We start from the raw sequence: 19,928 nt of genomic DNA, 5'->3' as shown, positions 1-19,928 counted from the left end.
AGGAATCGGCTAGAAACTCTCTCTGGATTTGGAAAACGTAACACCATCGATTACGCAACATTTTTCTAGAAATTGTTTGAAAATTTCAACAATATAGTCTTCTTGCAGTTTGTCTATGAACTCTGGCATGAATTTCCACTAAATCTGAGCTCTAATGCTGCGATTACACTCCTGAAAAGCTTTTTACTTTATATAAATTTATTTTACAATCAGGTATCAGGTATCAGAAGGCCGGCTACAGAGGCACGTTATCCTCCATTCGGGACTTTCGTGCCATCGCCATACCTACAAGCCTATTTCATCATTTACCTGAGGGAGAATGGGACAAGGGATGGGAATTAGGATAGGGAAAGGTGATGAAATAGGAAAGGGTGCCCTCTAGAAGAGGGAATAAACGCATAAGCGCAACGAGAGCTCATAGCCCATACCACAACGGGGTTAATCAGTGCCCTGAAAAGGACACTGTAAAATGCATAAGCGTAAAGAGAGCCTATAGCTCATTGGAGGTAGCTTGTGACGTCATGCGACTTTCAATATGACATTGAAGGGCACGTTATCGAAAGCATCCTCAATATTCAAGAAATCACCCAAGCAAAAACTACGTTTGAGCGAGTGCTTTCTTGAAACGTATACCTTTGTGTAAAAGAGTCACTGTGGACATCCCAAATTGGGAGGCATGTGAGTTCACATGAACAGGCATGTTAGCCAGACGAACATCACAGGAGTGATAATCGACAATGCGTTTCAAGAATTTCATAAAGAACGAGGTAACCAGATAAATCTGGAACTCATTCTTTCTTTATATAACGCATGCTCCCTTTTGGGATAAACCTATCAAGTAATTTCACGCCATGAAAATACCCAATAGAAAACTACAAGAGTTCAAAACATGCTTGAAAAACTCAAATCCCTCTGAAGAAAAATAGGACAAAGCCCCATTTGCAAATTTGAAGTAAGCAGAGCTTTTTAATGCCCACTAAATCGATTCTATAGCTACAATCCTCGGGGTACAGCTAAAGATTCGCAGCTATACAAAAGACTGGTTTATCCGAAGATATTTTGAACTTAAACAGGCCAGATTTGGAAAAAGTAACACCATCGATTACGCAACATTTTTCTAGAAATTGTTTGAAAATTTCAACAATATAGTCTTCTTGCAGTTTGTCTATGAACTCTGGCATGAATTTTCACTAAATCTGAGCTCTAATGTTGCGATTACACTCCTGAAAAGCTTTTTACTTTATATAAATTTATTTTACCATTGTTTTTACGCCAGAATTTCAAATCTGTTATGATAATAAACTTAGTGCATATCAACGTTTTTCCTAGCTCTGCTTATTGTTCTTCAATAAAATTATTCCATAACGACATTTACATATTTGTAAGAATGATTCCTTTTTTAAGATTTTTTCACGTTATATGGGCAAAAACATATCCTTTGTATTAAGGGCCCCCACAACACTGTGGCCCCGGGCCCCCACATTTGTAAATCCGGCCCTGAGCTGACAAGAATAATAATTAGAATAATTAGATAATATGTACGGAATGCTGTAAAGAACGTAAATCTCCAATGCTGTAGTTGCAATTTAAAAACTTGTTATTGTTGTGATATTGTTTATAAAATATTTGTACGCACTCAATATCACAATAATAACTTAGTTTGCTCCATAACAAAACACGTTATTTAAATGTTGTTTAATGGGTGCATATCAATAGCTGGATAATAACAAAATAAGATTGTCCAACAAAACATGTTATGTAAAAGTAACTCCTTGATAAGTTAATAATAACAAAACAAGATATAAAAACAGGTTATGTTATTTTGTAGTTATTATTTTGCTATTCTCTTCTGCTCGGGTGGCCTCTGGTTGTGAAAGTCACGCCTTAGGAAATTTAAAATTATCTTGTACCGACTTTTCGAACTCTCTAAGCAAAATACTTACTTACTTTCAGTCCTGGGCACCCACGGTGGTGCAGAGGGCCGAATTGAAAGATCTCCATCCTGGGCGGTTGCCAGCCAGCGATGTCCTGCTGGGTTCCAATCTAACGCTTGCCTCCAGATTTCATTTCCGCCCCTGCGTTGGCCGACCCACCTCCACTTTCGCTCCCGAATTTCTGTCGCTATCGGTTTTTGATGATATCGACGATGCACAGTGGCTGATTTCGTCATTTTAGCGCGCTTAATTAATAACTTTTTTATTATGAAGTTTAGCGTCATGGTGTCTTCGGGAAAGTTTTTCACTATGATAAGGAGCTTCTTTTGAGCTTCTGTGAAAAATGATCAATCCCCCTAAAAGTGAGATAGAAAATTTATTTTTTGAATTTTTCAAGATACGAGGTTGGCGTCCTCACAAAAGTTGTAGAAAATGTTGTTTGGAGCAACTTTGCCGAAGGCACCAAGATTGTAACTCCGTTACTTTTTAAGATACGTTATGTTTTCTTTCATCAGCCCATTGAAAAAGGTTTTTGCGCAATAACTTTCTAAACATTGATTCTACAATTTTCTCATGTTCTACAAAGTTATAGATAATGGAAAAACACACAACTCTGCCGAACATGACATCCCGCTAATTCCAAAATTAAAATAGTTATAACGGTTTTTATAGTTTTTTGGGCCATATTTCAAGCATATATAACTTAGCTATAGGCAATTATATGCAAATTTCCTTTTACGCATGTGAAAGTACATGTAATTGCCTCTCTTAGAAATCCAAAACCATCAAACTGTAAGAAACTGTAAGATGGTTTTTGTATAGAAACTTACATCCATTTATGTTACTTTTATATGGGATTTATATATATTTTCAACATATTTATTTGACATTTCATGTCAGCTTGCATTTTTATTGTTATTGTAAGTGTGTGTTAATATAAAGAAAGGTTTGTTGTGTATTCTGGATCATTCATGAAGTACGTTACATAAAAACTCACCAAGGCAGCATCCATTTATTACGTAACGCTAAAATCGACATTTTTAGACCCCCCCCTCCCCCCTCCGTAACGCTTTTTTGTATGAAAATCCTAAATTTTTGTATGGACCGTAACGCTCGGCCATACTCCCCCCCTCCCCCTAGAGCGTTACGTAATTTGTGGATGGCGCCCAACTACTTCTATTTTCTTACTAACTCACAATGCTCCACGTAGTCCACGAAAAAAACGCATAAAGTGAAACTTCTTTCGTCAGATCACGATTTAAAAGCAGCTTTCTTTGAAGTGCAATAAGATTTATAATTTACTATAACCAATGTAGACATAGATATGTACTAGTGAGAGCGTTGACAGAATATGTCACGCGCATGTTTGGAATTTTTTATGAAATGGCGCTTCATTCGCTCTTTGCGTGGACTACGTGGAGCATTATGAGTTAGTAAGAAAATAGAAGTAGTTGGTGAGTTTTTATGTAACGTACTTCATGAATGATCCACAATACACAACAAACCTTTCTTTATATTAACACACACTTACAATAACAATAAAAATGCAAGCTGACATGAAATGTCAAATAAATATGTTGAAAATATATATAAATCCCATATAAAAGTAACATAAATGGATGTAAGTTTCTATACAAAAACCATCTTACAGTTTCTTACAGTTTGATGATTTTAGCTTTCTAAGAGAGGCAATTACATGTACTTTCACATGCGTAAAAAGAAATTTGCATATAATTGCCTATAGCTAAGTTATATATGCTTGAAATATGGCCCAAAAAACTATAAAAACCGTTATAACTATTTTAATTATGGAATTAGCGGGATGTCATGTTCGGCAAAGTTGTGTGTTTTTCCATTATCTATAACTTTGTAGAGCATAAGAAAACTGTAGAATCAATTTTTAGAAAGTTATTGCGCAAAAACCTTTTTCAAGGAGCTGATGAAAGAAAACGTAACGTATCTTGAAAAGTAACGGAGTTACAATCTTAGTGTCTTCGGCAAAGTTGCTCCAAACAACATTTTCTACAACTTTTGTGAAGACACTAACCTCGTATCTTGAAAAATTCAAAAAATAAATTTTCTATCTCACTTTTAGGGGGATTGATCATTTTTCACAGAAGCTCAAAAGAAGCTCCTTATTATAGTAAAAAACTTTCCCGAAGACACTATGACGCTAAACTTCATAGTAAAAAAGTTATTAATTAAGCGCGCTAAAATGACGAAATCAGCCACTGTGCGATGGAGCTCTACGTTGGAGATTCAATTGTGAGGCCATCATGCACGAATTATATACAGCAGGCATCTATTGATGAAGACCTGAAGCCGTTGAGTGTTCTCCACTAATACACACCAGGTTTCACTGGCGTATAGCAGCACCTAGAGCAGCACAGATTTCTCGTTCGAGTTGAAAATTTGGATTTTGGTGCATCGAATAATCTTTTTTTTCCATACATTTATTAAACTCGCAAAAGCAGCCCTCGTCTTCTTGATCCGTGCACCTAGGGGAAATTACCTACTCTCGGCCGTTTTGTTCTCTTCGTCTAAGGGGGTTTTTTTGAAGACTATTGAACTCAGAGTTGGTCTCAAATCCTTCCCAACTAAGCTGAATTATATAGCCAAGTTTCAGGCAATTTGGCTGACAAAAACCCCCCCCATGACGAAGAGAACAAATCTGCCGATAATACCCATTGTCACCCTATGTCGATCTTGATGCCGCCATTTGGCTACCAAGATATTGGATTTAAATTTTTAGACGCTCAGTACATTTATACTTGTTAGTCCGGTTTCTGGACCATTGTGTACTGTCATGTGTGTACCAATTATGATCATAATCACGAATGAAGTTATTGTTTCTTTAAAAAAATTTTAGATGAAATTACTTTTAGAAGTGATTAAGATGCGCTATTTCCAAGATCGTAATCATATAATACGGTGACCTGTATGACCTTCACAACTCTATTTTATTAAAATTCATCAAGAGCACCTATATAATTAAACTAGTAGTAACACATTGAACCCTATTTAAAACTGAGCAATACTTTGCCGATCTTCACAAATAAAGTACGCCTGAAACCCTCGGCAATCGATATCGTTCCACGTCCAAACCCGATTCACGTACGTGTTGTGGATCATTTCAACGCAGTTCTCGGAATCGTTGCCTGTCGGTTCTCCTTCCGCCCAGTTAGTAAACGTAGCCAACCGGCTGTTCAACACCCACGTATAAACTCCTTCCTCGGCCAAATCGCTTGCCCCGAGCCAAAACCTTGTGGCGTTGGAGAATTTGTCCGTCTTTTGGACGAACTTTACCAAATCATCGTGATCCTGCCGGGACTCCACCGTTACCATGTTCATATCCAGCGAAATGCATAATTCGAGCGCTTTGTGCCAGTTGGCCTACGGGAAATGTTTCAAAATAATAAATTGTTGTTGATGAAATTTTGAAATGGATAATGGAACGTTACCTTGAAATTAGGAATGAAATATTTCTTCGCTTGCACCGTGATTGGAAGCAAAGCAACAAGAATGACGACTAGCTTCATGTTGCTAGATTTGATGTCTGTAATATACTGATTACTTTTCGCGGTTTGCAAGCTACAGGACTTTGTGAGCTTGAAACCTGTTTTGTTATCAAATAAGAACTTGTGGATGTATGGACATAAAATGACGCTAGACATAAAGCTGCTTTGCTGGTGACAAAATGTGTGCGTGCAATGGTTGTGTGTTCAAAACTTATGACTTTGGCACTGGGGTTCCCCGAGACGTTGAAGCTTCAATAACGAATCAAGCCTTCAAACAGATTGTTCCATGACAGAGTAGGTTTTGCGGGTATGTCGGCATCATTACTGTTTTTTGGGTTACTCCATCATATGATTCTTAAAAACGCTACAATAACACTGATGATAAACTAGTTTAGGTGTACAGAAGCTGGGAATTTAACTCGACAATCATATTCATTAGAATTTATTAGAAACTTCAAGAACATTCATTAATTGCGTTCAAGAGGTTATTTATACATTTTAGTAATAAGTAACTTAAGACATATTATCTGTGTAAATGTTAAAATGAATTCATCTATTGATGAATTTAATGAATACCATTTATCATTGAACAATAATATTGTTGTGAAACTGGCAACACTGAACAGAGCAAGACGAGATGAGAAATTGAAATAGAAGGAAAAATTGGTTAGAAGTGTAATTCTCGCAAGCCTGTGAATTTGAGCACGACATGTTAGTGCTTATAGTTAGTTATTATATGTACATATTTGAAATTGTTATTATAAATAAATGTGTGTTTCACAGCATTGAAGCTGCTCAACGAAGCTGCTATCAGTAGGTATTTTTGATGTTCCCGAGATGTTCCCAGCCGAACAAATATTGTTAATTTGATTTGCAATGTTACTATATGAACTGAATAAGTCATAAACATACTCCTTTTCAATAAAATACCGCCATTTTATGTGGAATCAATCGTCGTCAGGAGTGTCTTTGAATGTTAAAAAAATGCTCCAAACTTAAAACAATATTTTGGAAATTGTCGTTATCTGGCTGAAGGGTGATTGAATGATGAGTATACTTGGTTAATAGCCAATTAGTCACATATTTCTGTATTAAGTTCAATATTTACCTAAACTGCGTGTTAGGCGAACTTCATAAACACTTTTAAACTTTTGCTACTGGAGCAGGCTCGCACATGCAATGAACATCTTAGGTCAACTTAGAAGGATACTGTCCTCGGCAAAATTTCTCCAAAGACTCAGAGCTTTCCCATAGAAAGCAATCCACTTCAAGAATAACTCACTGTGTGGTGCTACCCTGCTAACACAAAGTCTTATATGATGTTGAAAAGGATGCAAAAGTAAAGGCCATATACGTACATGCTTCCATTTAACCGCGTGTAAAGTGTGCGTATATCGCCTTTTGAGTTGTCAGTTTGTTCTATGTCAAGTCAAGTAATCTATGTAGTTTTTTGGATTTTTTTTTATCAAATACTATGCTAATCCGTACAGCAATTCCTTACGGAATTCCTTTGGAAATCAGTTCAAAAATTACTCAGAAAGTTCTTTCGGCATTCCGTTGGGAATTCCAAAATCAACCTTTTTTCTGAATCCTTTCTACATTATTGTTAGGATTTTTTTTGCTTATGGGTTCGCAATTCCTGTGATATTCAATTTTTATTTTTTTTATGAAACTTCGTTACGAATTTCTTTAAACATTTCTGTCACATTTGACGATTTTTCGATTTTCCCATACAAAAATTAAGAAAAAACCCGAAAAAATCAGGCTTTGCCCTCCCAATAATTTGACCAAGTTGGCGCGTCTGGACATTCCCTTTGAAGATTGATTCGGAGAATTTCCTGTAAGCTACCCTGTGAAAATGTTTCGAATTACCTCTTGGCAAAATTTCATCGACAAATCCTTCGGGGATTTCCTTTATAAATTTCTTTGAGAGTAACAACGGCAATTCCTTAGGAAATTTACCTGACAATAACGTTTGTAGTTCATTCGATACTTTGAAAATTTTTGGGGTACTGGTGTCTTATGTTGTTCGTAATTTTTTATGGGAATTAAAAAAAATCCGGTATTTTGTCCGGAAACTCCTATGATAATTCCTTACAGAATTTCGTATGCATTAATTATAACTGTGTAAGTTCTGTTGTATACTCTCTTACAAATTAAAACAAAAAAAAAAAACACGGAATGACCGAAGAAAATCTCAAAGAAAATGCAGAATGGTTTTGCATGCTGTGCTGAATCAACTGCCAAAAGAAAAGCGGAAGCTTCTTAATCAATTGTCTAGGACACATCCTTACAATTTTCAAAGAGATTTATTGAAGACCTTCCATAAAAATTCGAAAGTTTCTATTCTTTTGGGCAAGTCGTCTGAAGCCAGTATTCGTTGAAATGGTTCAGAACGTGAGATATACCACAATTCAAACAAACTCGTTACTCATTGTAACACTAAAGCAAAAGAGTTAGCGAATCTCGAATTCAATTGTTTTCTTGAAGAAAGCTTTGAAATGTCTCAACAACTTTGCCGAAGCGGTATTCCTTTCATGGGTTTCAACATGCGAGATAATGACGCTTGTACTAAACTGGAAGCTTTGACCACTAGCGCCACGTAGTGGTCAAATTTCGAACTGATCGATGTGGTTCAAATCGCGAAATATATTACGCTTAGATCGAACAGAACATCCTTTTTTGCAACTTTGCTAAAACAGTATGATTGTAAGCGGATCGTGAGATATATGACGCTCTGACAATGAGCTCATTACATCCCTAGGGCCATGTAGCGAATACATTTTTAACTAAATTGGTTTCTACAAGAAAACTTTTATTCTTCTGAGCAGCTTTCCTGAGGTCAGGTTTATTCTGAGTGGTCCAAAATACGAGATTTACATCCTTTAGACTAAACTAGTACCTCCAAAGAACACTAGTGTAGTGAGTGATTCTCGAACTAAATTGTTTTCTAGAAAAAAAAAATATTTATTCCGGGCAACTTTGCTCAAGACGGTATTCTCAAAGTGATCTAGAATGAGAGATTTTTACAAAAAAAAAAAAAAACAAAAAAACAATGCTCATTATAACAGTAGTACATATCACATAATGAGAGAATCCCGAACTAAATTAATTTCAATGACTCACTTGAAGTGCAAATTTTCGGTAATACCAATCCGTGTGGTCAAATTATGAAATTCAAATAACTCAACGTACATATGTACAGATGGGTAAATTATTGGTTAAATTGGGAAAAAATCCACAGCTCAGGTGAGATTTGAACTCACGACCCTTATTCGCTAGACAAGTGCTTTACCAACTAAGCTTTCGCTCTTCGTACATATGTACAACAGAGATGGTTATATTTGCGGTTTAGGGGAAGATGATATAGATCGATGAGATTAGAATTGAACCTTATGACAACTAAGTTGTCGGGTCATTAATTGGCTCGGTAGCTTAGTTGGTAAAGCACTTGTCTAGCGAGTAAGGGTCGTGAGTTGAAATCTCACCTGAGCTGTGGATTTTTTCGCAATTTTACTAATAATATATCCATCTGTACATATGTACGTTGAGTTTCATTAAAAATCATTAATTGACCACACGGATTGGTATACCGAAGACTTTGCCCTTAAGTCATATTCGAGCTTCTACCTCTTCTGTAGTAATCTGTCGTATATGAAAGAGTGCGAACGACACGTTGGTCGCCTACCAGGTTTCAATTGTTCTTCCTCACCACAGTCGGTGATGAAGAGACGCCTGAAAGTTAGGCAAACAGTTTCAACAGTAAATAAATCGCCTCGCTCTTCATGCATGTGTACATAAGAGATGGATATATTTGCGGTGAAATTTAAGGGAAAGATGAAGCATGATCGATGAGATTGGAATTACCTTGTACCAACCAAAATGCCGTGTCATTAATTGGCTCGGTAGCTTAGTTGGAAAAGCACTTGTCTAGCGTATAAGGGTCGTGAGTTCAAATCTCACCTGAGCTGTGGATTTTTTCGCAATTTTACTAATAATATATCCATCTGTACATATGTACGTTGAGTTTCATTAAAAATCATTAATTGACCACACGGATTGGTATACCGAAGACTTTGCCCTTAAGTCATATTCGAGCTTCTACCTCTTCTGTAGTAATCTGTCGTATATGAAAGAGTGCGAACGACACGTTGGTCGCCTACCAGGTTTCAATTGTTCTTCCTCACCACAGTCGGTGATGAAGAGACGCCTGAAAGTTAGGCAAACAGTTTCAACAGTAAATAAATCGCCTCGCTCTTCATGCATGTGTACATAAGAGATGGATATATTTGCGGTGAAATTTAAGGGAAAGATGAAGCATGATCGATGAGATTGGAATTACCTTGCCGTGTCATTAATTGGCTCGGTAGCTTAGTTGGAAAAGCACTTGTCTAGCGTATAAGGGTCGTGAGTTCAAATCTCACCTGAGCTGTGGATTTTTTCGCAATTTTACTAATAATATATCCATCTGTACATATGTACGTTGAGTTTCATTAAAAAAAAAAAAAAAAAAAAAAAAATATCATATGTAGGCGAGTTACAGTAAAAAAATCAGCTCAATCGGAGCATTGATTACGGAGAATGAGATGTGTGAAGTGAGTGACGTTGCTTAAAAATAGAACAAAAATCGATTTCAAATCATCAACCTTGTATGGAAAGTCGAAATAATTTCCACTCTACTGTAATTTTTTTCCTTCGCGTTTTCGAACTCAGGGCATGATTCTACACCGAAAATGATCATCAGCTTACCGAGTTCAAAAATGCTGTAAACTAGTGTAATCACTACGCAAACAATCAATCAATCAATCAATCATATTTATTTTCATAATTAAAGTCATATAATACAATAAATTCCTAACTCTAGTATAATGAATTGGGTAAACCTTTCATCACAGACAAACAGACGTATCACTTGGGACAAATTGCGGTAAAAATCATCGTCACGAAAACATAATCGCCCAATGCTAATCAGGCTATGTTACGCAAACCACTCAGTAGGTGGCGGTAGTGAGCAAACGTCAAACAGGAGCAAAAACGATGCGAGCGCCGTGACCGAGCGATTTGCGAACTACAAAATATTTGAACTAACCGTTAGAAAGGGTGACGATGAGAAGTGACTATAGTAAGACGTCTGTTTGTCTGTGCTTTCATCATTACAGTAAATCTTTTTTCACACTTCGTTACAACGATTTAGAAAAATAAAGTGGGTTTAAATAGAGGAAAACAATCATTTAGATGAAAAAAAAAACCTCACCATTGAACAGATCGAGAACTTAAGAACTAGACCTTGATACTAATTACACAAAGCACGTAACATATCAAATAAAGTACTTGCACATCTCTGATAATAATTCGTTTTCATTCGATTTACATATTGATCTAATGTTTCAATGTGACTCATTTCATGTAATTTTTCAGTACAAAACCATGGGGGTAACTTGTGGATCATTTTTAAACATTTGTTTTGGAAAATCTGAAGCTTTTTTCTATGAGATAGAGCACATTCTGACCAGACTATTGAAGCGTATGTTAGAGTTGATCTAAATACTGTTCTATAAAGCAGAATTTTGTTCTTGTGTTCAATTTTGATCTTCTGTTCGATAACACCAAAAGCAGGACTGCTAAATCTAGTTCTGTGCTAGATTTTCGCTGCAACAGCGCACAACGGGGACGACACAACAAGGTAGGTTCTTTCTTCTTCCTTTTCTTTTAGGAAACCGCACTATTTCAGTTCACAGGTAAGTCCAACTTTTAGTTTATTTTCACTAACTCAACTAACTTTTATTTCACTAATTATACTAACTAAGTCCTTTATTTCACTTAATTTCTAAATAAATTCACTTTAATTTCAACCACTTCTTCTCTTCTGTTGTTGTTGTGTACTACGCTGATGACGATGATGATGACAGCTACGATGTCGATGAAAAAGAGAGCCCGAGAACGATCATCCTTCGGCTTTTATCCCTCGGTTACTCCATTAATTATGGTTGCCGGAAGAGTCAAATCGCACCTTTCCGAAGGGCGCCATGATGAAAGTTAACGATGAATTGGTGCTACCGTGCATTTTGGGTACTTTCATTTTCCGTGTGCGATGAAATATTTCGCATACGCGAACATGCTGGCCCCTTCAGAAATCGTATTTCTGACAGCCAACCAGACGACGACCATGATGACAGATCTCCGCTCGGTGTTTCGCTTCGTGACGTCACTCTCGGTGTTGATTGTTATCGATGATTCGTCGGCGCAGAAAGTAAATAGACAAAAAAAGACCCGGTAGCGGGTTACGATAATTTGTAATCTATTGGACAGGTTCTTACCTTGTCCCTTTTAGCAAAGGGCCTTGAATTCTTTATTGTAGGTGCTGCAGATGTGACATTCCCGTGGCCAGATGATTCCGACCAAAAAGTTGCTGCTTGGCGATGGAATAATTGGATCGATTCGAAGAACGTATGATGCTATCGTCGATTTCCTCAGCTTCACTTGCGTCGTTGGTTTTGTTTGTTTCCCCTGTCGAGGATTGCGGGGGCGGAATCGGCAGCAAGCAAATTTTTGAGACCGGACGAGTGTATCGACCAGTGGAAGTTTGGACGGTTACCACACGGATGATTCCATCAGACCCAGGGTGTGTTTCAACTATTCTGGCAGTAGGCCAAGTCATCGGTGGAGTATTGTCCTCCTTGAGGAGAACGAGCTGGTTTTGTTGAATGGAAATTGGTGGATTGTACCATTTAGTGCGGGGCTGAAGTTCGCTCAAATATTCAAGATGCCACCGTTTCCATATCAGCTGGAACAGTTTTTGCGTCTGTTGATACTGTCGCAAACGGTTCAAAGGGATTGCGGTCACGTCGGTGCTCGGGACAGCTTTCAGCGCTGAACCGATGAGAAAATGGCCAGGCGTGAGCAGCTCGGAATCGGACGGATCATCGCTGAGTGGGATTATAGGGCGCGAGTTGAGGCAGCATTCGATTTGCGCTAAAAGAGTTTCCATATCATCCGTTGCCAGAGTGTGATTGCCGAGTACCCGGATGAAATGTTTCTGTGCGGAACGAATGGCCGCCTCCCAAAGCCCACCGAAATGTGATCCCTTCGGTGGATTAAAGTGCCAACGGATCCCGTGGTTGGCACACTCCTGAACAATAGATTGCTGATGTGCTGGGCTGCGAACTAGACTCCGTAACTCATTAGCTGCTCCAAGAAAATTACGGCCGTTGTCACTGTAAATGTCGCTGCACAGACCTCTCCGAGAGACGAACCGATGTAATGCCTGAAGGAATTTTGCCGTGCTAAGATCAACCACCAGCTCTAGGTGTACCGCGCGAGTGGAAAAGCAGACAAAAACAGCAACGTAGGCCTTTCCGGGTGATGCTCGCCTGTGAGCCGGTTTCAACAAGATGGGACCCCAGTAGTCAACGCCGGTCACGGAGAATGGTCGGGAAGCGATGACACGGGAGCTTGGTAGTTCCGCCATGAACTGCTCAAGCAGTTGTGGTTGTGCTCTGGTGCACGTAATACAGTTACGAACGACAGATTTAGCTAGGTTTCTGGCCCCTGTAATCCAGTACCGTAGTCGTAGAATGCTGATAAGTAACTGCGGTGCTGCATGTAGGTGATTTTCATGGATCGATCGTACTATCAGCTTGGACAACGTGTGAGCAGATGACAGAATGAGCTGATGCTTACTTTCGTAAGGCTGAAGTGAGTGCTTAAGGCGACCTCCAATGCGCATTACGTTGTCGTCGGAAAGAAATGGATGAAACCACCGTAGACGAGATTTCGAGGATATGGGTTTCGCCCTTTCTAACTGCTTCCACTCTTCCGCGAAGATTTGTCGTTGAACTTGGCGAACAAGGGTTAATTCTGCTGTCTTCCTCTCCTCGGCAGTTACAGAGATGGTTTTGTACTTCGTCTCACTGATTGCTGTGTTTTTATGGCAATTCCGAATAAAACGAAGACAGTATGCCGTTACTCTTAGAAGACGATTGTAGTTGGAGAACTTCGATGTAAGCTGGTCGATGAATGTCGGTTCTGGAGCTGCCGTGTAGGTGAGTTTTGGTCGTTTTCCTGCTTCTGCAAGTGCTTGCGAATCAGGTTCTGAGTCCGGTTGCTCATTAGGCCATGAGGTTTGTGCGAGTTTCAACCATCTTGGCCCTTGCGTGATAGCAGGTCTGCTGGGTTTTCTTTTCCTGGGATATGGTGCCATGAACAGTTTTGGGTTGCATGTTGAATTTTGGACACGCGATTTGCAACGAAAGTGGTCCAAGTTGACGGTGCCGCCTTCAACCAACTAAGGACCGTCATTGAATCGACCCAGAAGAATGCAGGACCGGGGAGTTCTAGAGACTGCGAAACCTTCAAGTATAGTTCAGCTGCGAGGAGAGCTCCGCAAAGCTCCAGACGAGGAATACTCTGCTGCTTTAGGGGTGCTACTCTTGATTTGGCCGTTAGTAAGGCGACCTTGAAGGATCCAGATATGTCAGCAGATCGGATATAACAGCACACACCGTATGCTTGTTGAGATGCGTCCGAGAAAAAGTGGTATTGAACGTATGCAGGCTTCAAAGCAAGTATGCAGCGTTCAATGCGTAGCTTGTTAAGAAGCGATAGCTCTGACATGTAGGAATGCCATCGCTCTTTCATTGGCAAGGGTAGCTCTGCGTCCCAGCCCCATGGCTTTCCGTTGCTGTCCGTTAACGTCCAGAGCGCTTGCATAAATATTTTGGCAGAGATGACGACCGGACCTAGCAATCCAAGCGGATCAAAAAGTCGTGCTATTTGCGATAAGGCGCTTCGCTTTGTTACAGGTGATTCAGTGGAATCAACAGGAACTACAATCTTGTATTTTAGTAGGTCTGATGCAGGTTCCCAGTGAAGACCAAGCGATTTGATTGTTTGGTTACGATCGAGGTCGACAGATGGTTGTAAGGCTCGATTTTCTACCGACAGATCTTCCAGAACAGCTGCTTCGTTGGATGCCCACTTGCGAAGTTGGAATCCGCCCTTGGATAGAAGTGCCTCTAGTTGCTGACGGAGTTCAATGGCTTCTTCCACGCTATCTGCACCCGAGAACAGATCATCCACGTAAACATCCTTTCGAAGAACTTTTGCTGCTGCTGGATAATTTTCCTGCTCATCGTCAGCTAACTGTAAAAGCACTCGCGTGGCGAGAAATGGGGCACTTGCCGTTCCATACGTCACCGTTAGCAGTTCGTACGTGTTTAGGGGTTGATCTGGTGATTGTCGCCAAACTATTCTTTGGAGTGGCGTGTCACGCTCATCCACGAGAACTTGTCGATACATTTGTTTGGCATCTGCGATGATCATTACTCGATGCGTTCTCGAGCGCATGATTATGGAACGAATATCCTGTTGCACAGTTGGACCAACCATTAGGGCATCATTCAGCGAAGGTCCTTCTGAAGTCTTGCATGAGGCATCGAATACGACTCTTAGTTTTGTGGTGGTGCTTTCTTCGCGTATGACGGCATGGTGGGGCATGTGGTAGCAAGGCGACGGAGGAGATTGGTAATCGTACACTTGCTTCATATGACCCAAGGCAAGGTATTCGTCAATGAACGTTGAATACTGTTTTGCAAGATCCTCATTGCATCCAAGACGGCCTTCTAGCATCCGAAATCGACGGACTGCTGTGTGACGGTTGTCGCCTAGTTGGTTGAGAATGCTCTCTTTTAACGGTAAGCGAACAATGTATCGCCCTTCGGAATTACGTCTCACATTGCGACGAAAGTGTTCCTCGCAAGCGGTTTCTTCGATGGAATAGTTCGTAGAATTGTCGTCTTCTTCAAGTTTCCAGAATCGCTCGATGGCCTGATAAACGTCACTTACTGTTGCGACATTTGCCACAATCGTTGGGTTTAAAGTTTCCGCCTGTGACGCTTTTCCAGAAACTACCCAACCGAGAACAGAATTGATCAAAGTCGGTAACGATTCTCCTAGTTGGATGCGACCAGACACTTTGAAAAGATCGAAGAAGACTTCGGCGCCAATAATTATATCAACCGGGTTGGAATCATAGAAGAACGGATCGGCAAGCTGTACTCCGTGGGGTATTTTCCAAGTGGAGATGTCAAAGGAAGCGGCCGGAAGATCGATGGTGACCTTAGGAAGCACTAGAAATTCGGCAGCCGTGGAGAAGTGGCCAATCCTGGAGCGAATCGAAGCAACAATTTTGTATCGTGCGTACGTTGTTGACTGTCCAATGCCAGAGATGGGTACGGAAATCTTCTTTCGTTGCGCTTTCACAAGTTGGGAGAGTGATTCGGTAATAAAGCAGCATTCACTACCGGAATCGAGAAGTGCCCTTGCAGTGTGCTCTATACCAGAATCATCAACTAGTTTAACGACGGCGGTGGCCAAAAGTACGCTCTTTCTTGCCTGACTACTGCTGGTGTAACTTGTAGATTCCTCGACAGTAGCTGAAACTGATGCTTTCGGTTGGTCTCGGTATACAGCAGGAGGGGTAGACGACGCCTGGGAAGATTCAGTTGCTCTGGAGCTCGTGGTAGTAGGATTCTCTACGGCACAAAGTTGGGTGTGATGGTGACCTCGACATTTTCGACAAGTGCTTGATGATGAACAGTCCCGAGCCTGGTGTCCTTTACGTAGACAATTTCGGCATAGTTGGTGACGGCGGACTTCCTTTTCCTTAGCTGCAACATCGAGTTTCGAGAATGTTTGGCACAAGTACAGCGGATGATGTTCGGAACACACGACGCATTTCCGACCTGGTTGACCTTGGCTGGCACCGTGACTGGTTACAGACCGCTGGATAGGTTTCTTGCTTTGCTGATGGGGCGCTGGAGTGTCGACAGTCTTCCCTTGGAGCGTTTGAAGTACGTTCACTCTTCGCTGAATGAACGACGTGAGGTCCTTAAACACGACTTTGGTTTTGGACGCCGAAAATTCCTCCCAATCCCTCCGCGTTACGGGGTCTAATCGGACGCTGAGCATGCGGATGAGAATAATGTCCCAGCATTCCGTCCTTTCACCAAGTTGTTTCAGCACCTTAACATTGGCTTCGAATTTCTCCACTAGCGAGTGGAGCTCGGCCGCAGATTCCCGTTTCAGTGTGCCAAACTCAAAAAGCGCATCGAGATATGTCTGCTTTAGGCGGGTTGGATTTTGGTAGTGGTTGACAAGCATGTTCCACGCAACGGTATAGTTGTTCGCACTAATTTCGATTGTTTGGATTAGTTTTAGTGCATCGCCGGCCAATGATGAACGCAGGTAATAAAACTTTTGAATCGACGACAGATCCTGCGAAGCGTGGACCAGGGAGACGAATAGATCATGGAAATTCAACCAATTATCGAGATTTCCATTGAAAACCGGCAATTTCACATCGGGCAGGCGAACATGAGATGAAGATCCAGAGCCAGGGAAATGCGAGTTCGATGAAGAAGAAGCGTTCATTGTGGGTGTAGGAGGCGTTTTATTGCGGGAAAGCAGGAATCCCTTAACACGATAGTACGTGGTTTCGAACTCGGTTCGCTGTTTGAGCTGCACATCGACGGAGGCCTCGTCGAGGGTTACCAGTTCAGACTGGATGTTCTTGAAGTCCGACCAGAGTTCGTTTAGGTTCTCCAATCGTACTGGAATTTCGCAAGCATCTCTTTCTTCATCGTAGTTGTCCACAAAGTCTTGAGTGAGGGAAAACGATGCTAGAAGGCTCTTCTGCCTCGTCTTCAACGTTTTGATTCTGCGTTCCGTAGACATGGTGATTTACGGCGGATCTGAAACCGAAACACCGCGCAGATCACACGAGAAAAAGGCTAGCTGTTTAGGAAATGCAATTACCTTTCTCCAGGCAATTGCGTGCCTTGTACAAGTACCAAACAGCTGGATCAAACGGACTCCACAGAACTGCAACTTAGTTGCTCGATGTCCGAGGGGATGGTGATAGGAAGCGGTTGAAAGTCGTTTACAGATGAGCCGGGTCTGAAAAGCGGAAGACCGCGCAGCTCAAAAGGGTAACAGAAACGTAATTGGAATGCTAATTACCTTGTGCAAGGCTAGCATGTGCCTTGTATAAATCCAATCAGCTATGATGGCGGAGTCCAGCACCACGGAGCGAATCGATATGGCGGTTCCCACTAGCGTCGAGTCACAGTTGTAATGGCGTGCAGCGGCGAAGGTTCCAGAAGGGACGGAGAGTCGACGTCCTATCCGGCTCGAAGGACCAGATGTTCGATAACACCAAAAGCAGGACTGCTAAATCTAGTTCTGTGCTAGATTTTCGCTGCAACAGCGCACAACGGGGACGACACAACAAGGTAGGTTCTTTCTTCTTCCTTTTCTTTTAGGAAACCGCACTATTTCAGTTCACAGGTAAGTCCAACTTTTAGTTTATTTTCACTAACTCAACTAACTTTTATTTCACTAATTATACTAACTAAGTCCTTTATTTCACTTAATTTCTAAATAAATTCACTTTAATTTCAACCACTTCTTCTCTTCTGTTGTTGTTGTGTACTACGCTGATGACGATGATGATGACAGCTACGATGTCGATGAAAAAGAGAGCCCGAGAACGATCATCCTTCGGCTTTTATCCCTCGGTTACTCCATTAATTATGGTTGCCGGAAGAGTCAAATCGCACCTTTCCGAAGGGCGCCATGATGAAAGTTAACGATGAATTGGTGCTACCGTGCATTTTGGGTACTTTCATTTTCCGTGTGCGATGAAATATTTCGCATACGCGAACATCTTCTATTAATAAAAGGATACAAAATTCTGACTAGTTTCTCACATTTCTCAAGTATGTATTGAGTATGTTTTTGAAAAGTAAGTTTTTTTATCTAGAATCAAACCCAGATATTTTGCTTCATCCTTCCATGGTATATCAACACCATTGAAGTTAAGATTTCTATTTGGGAGTTTCCTAGGGCTTCTGAATCTCGTAAAAAACTGCTTCAGTTTTGTTTTCGTTCACTTTTTGCAGTAATTTGAATATTGAACTAGGCTAGCGTTGAGATTTATAGTCACTTCTACTGGGCCCTTCGATGACGATGATATGGCAACGTCGTCTGCAAATTGGTATCGTACACATCCTGCAAAATCTGGGATGTCGTGTGTATAGATATTATACAACAAGGGCGACAGAACGCTCCCCTGGGGTACACCAGCAGGTATGAAATGTAATTGGGAAGATTCAGAACCTACCGTCACAACAAAGTTTCTATCACATAAAAAGGAGTGAATCAATTATATGAGAAACACAGGAAACTGCTGGTTGTTCATTTTGAAAATCAGCCCTTTGTGCCAAACCGTGTCGAAAGCTTTTTCGTTATCTAACAAAACTAGTCCGGTAGAATTCTTGATGGTCCTATGATTTTTAATGTTGTTTGTTAAACGATGTTACTGATGAGCGGTTGAGTGTTCGCTTCTAAAGCCAAATTGAGTGTTAAGAATTATATTATTTTGTGCAATGTGATGATTGAGTCGTTTGAGTAAAACTTTTTTAAATATCTTACTTAAACTACTCAATAGGCTAATAGGACGATAATTCTTTGAACTGGTGTGATCTTTGTTTGGCTTCGGAATCGCTATAACCTTAGCATGTCTTCATGCCAAGGGGACTACGCAAACAAGTAAGTTCACGATTTCATGCATAAGATGGAAAACATTATCATGACGAACTTCTCTGATGTTTACGTTTTCAATCATCATCCATGATGATTAATGACTGCGCGCAAGCCAAGCGTAGTTTTTCAAACTTACTAAAACAAAAATGAGAAATTTTTATTTAAATTCTTTTCAGCTCTATACGAGTCAATCTCAACTAAAAAAAAATACCTGATAAATTATTGAGCTTTGTATTGCTTTTTGTTGCTTTTGAGCCTTTTTTTTGCACAAATTTCTCTTATCTCCAATTTGTCGAACTAGCACCTTTTCGAAAATTAAACGAGATTCCAGCAAAACAAACGTCCGTGGACTTCTGTCAGTTGACGCCGCTGCTGCAATCAGCTGTTCTGAAACGTCTCGTAAAATGGCTTTGATTCACAGTGAGGGAACGTAGTATTTGTACAACCGTTAGGGAAACGATTGTTAGAGTGATTCAAGTGAATTAAACAGGTAACGATAACATACAATGCAATGCAAAAAAAAAAATAATAATTAATAGATTTGAAAGACAGATACGACCGGAGTTGGAGAAATTGAAGCTAGACGGAAGCTAAAGCTGATAGAGGAATGTACACTGAATTGTAAGTAGGTTTAGTAAAAGCAGATTGTCATCGTAGTCCGAACAGCACTCTTGGAGGAAGTGGTGGAGAAATTCCAGATGCCACTTCTGCAAGCTCCCCAGATGAATGCCCCAAAAAACTCTTGAAGGAAAATACTTGACAGAACTTGTGCAGGAATTTCCAAAGGGATCACCTTGATGAGTTCTCTAATATTCTGATGGACTTCCTGGGGCAATCCCAAATGTTATTCCTAGAAAGTCCACAAAGATATTCT

At 40.3% G+C, this 19,928-nt stretch overlaps 4 protein-coding genes across 5 annotated transcripts in view; 1 reads left to right on the top strand and 3 right to left on the bottom strand.

Moving 5' to 3' along the window:
* Positions 1 to 5,473, bottom strand: part of LOC115258235 (collectin-10) — a 28,498-nt gene extending 23,025 nt beyond the window's left edge. Inside the window, exons 1-2 of the mRNA XM_062854719.1 lie at positions 5,396 to 5,473; positions 5,040 to 5,327 (exon numbers count right to left, since the gene is read on the bottom strand). Of these exons, the coding sequence (XP_062710703.1) occupies positions 5,040 to 5,327; positions 5,396 to 5,473 (366 nt within the window). The remainder of the gene's footprint in view (positions 1 to 5,039; positions 5,328 to 5,395) is intronic.
* The window catches only part of LOC109398413 (uncharacterized), a 286,366-nt gene that overhangs the window by 54,773 nt on the left and 211,665 nt on the right, over positions 1 to 19,928 (top strand). The window lies entirely within an intron of this gene.
* On the bottom strand, positions 5,190 to 13,178 carry LOC115258237 (uncharacterized). Its single transcript, XM_029858308.2, has 2 exons — positions 5,396 to 13,178; positions 5,190 to 5,327 (listed from the first exon to the last, which is right to left on the bottom strand). The coding sequence occupies exon 1, from the start codon at positions 13,176 to 13,178 to the stop codon at positions 11,802 to 11,804; it is 1,377 nt and encodes a 458-aa protein (XP_029714168.2). The 3' UTR covers positions 5,190 to 5,327; positions 5,396 to 11,801.
* On the bottom strand, positions 13,586 to 17,185 carry LOC134288828 (uncharacterized). The gene has a single exon (XM_062854718.1). It carries the CDS (start codon positions 17,183 to 17,185, stop codon positions 13,586 to 13,588), a length of 3,600 nt encoding a protein of 1,199 aa, XP_062710702.1.

The sequence above is a fragment of the Aedes albopictus genome, chromosome 1 (assembly GCF_035046485.1).
Source record: "Aedes albopictus strain Foshan chromosome 1, AalbF5, whole genome shotgun sequence".
Taxonomy (NCBI): Eukaryota; Metazoa; Arthropoda; class Insecta; order Diptera; family Culicidae; genus Aedes; species Aedes albopictus.
This window is presented reverse-complemented; position numbering and strand designations above follow the sequence as displayed.

Excerpts from the sequence above, each read along its gene's own strand:
- LOC115258237 (XM_029858308.2), bottom strand. The coding sequence starts at position 13,178 with ATGCGCATTGGAGGTCGCCTTAAGCACTCACTTCAGCCTTACGAAAGT.
- LOC134288828 (XM_062854718.1), bottom strand. The coding sequence starts at position 17,185 with ATGTCTACGGAACGCAGAATCAAAACGTTGAAGACGAGGCAGAAGAGC.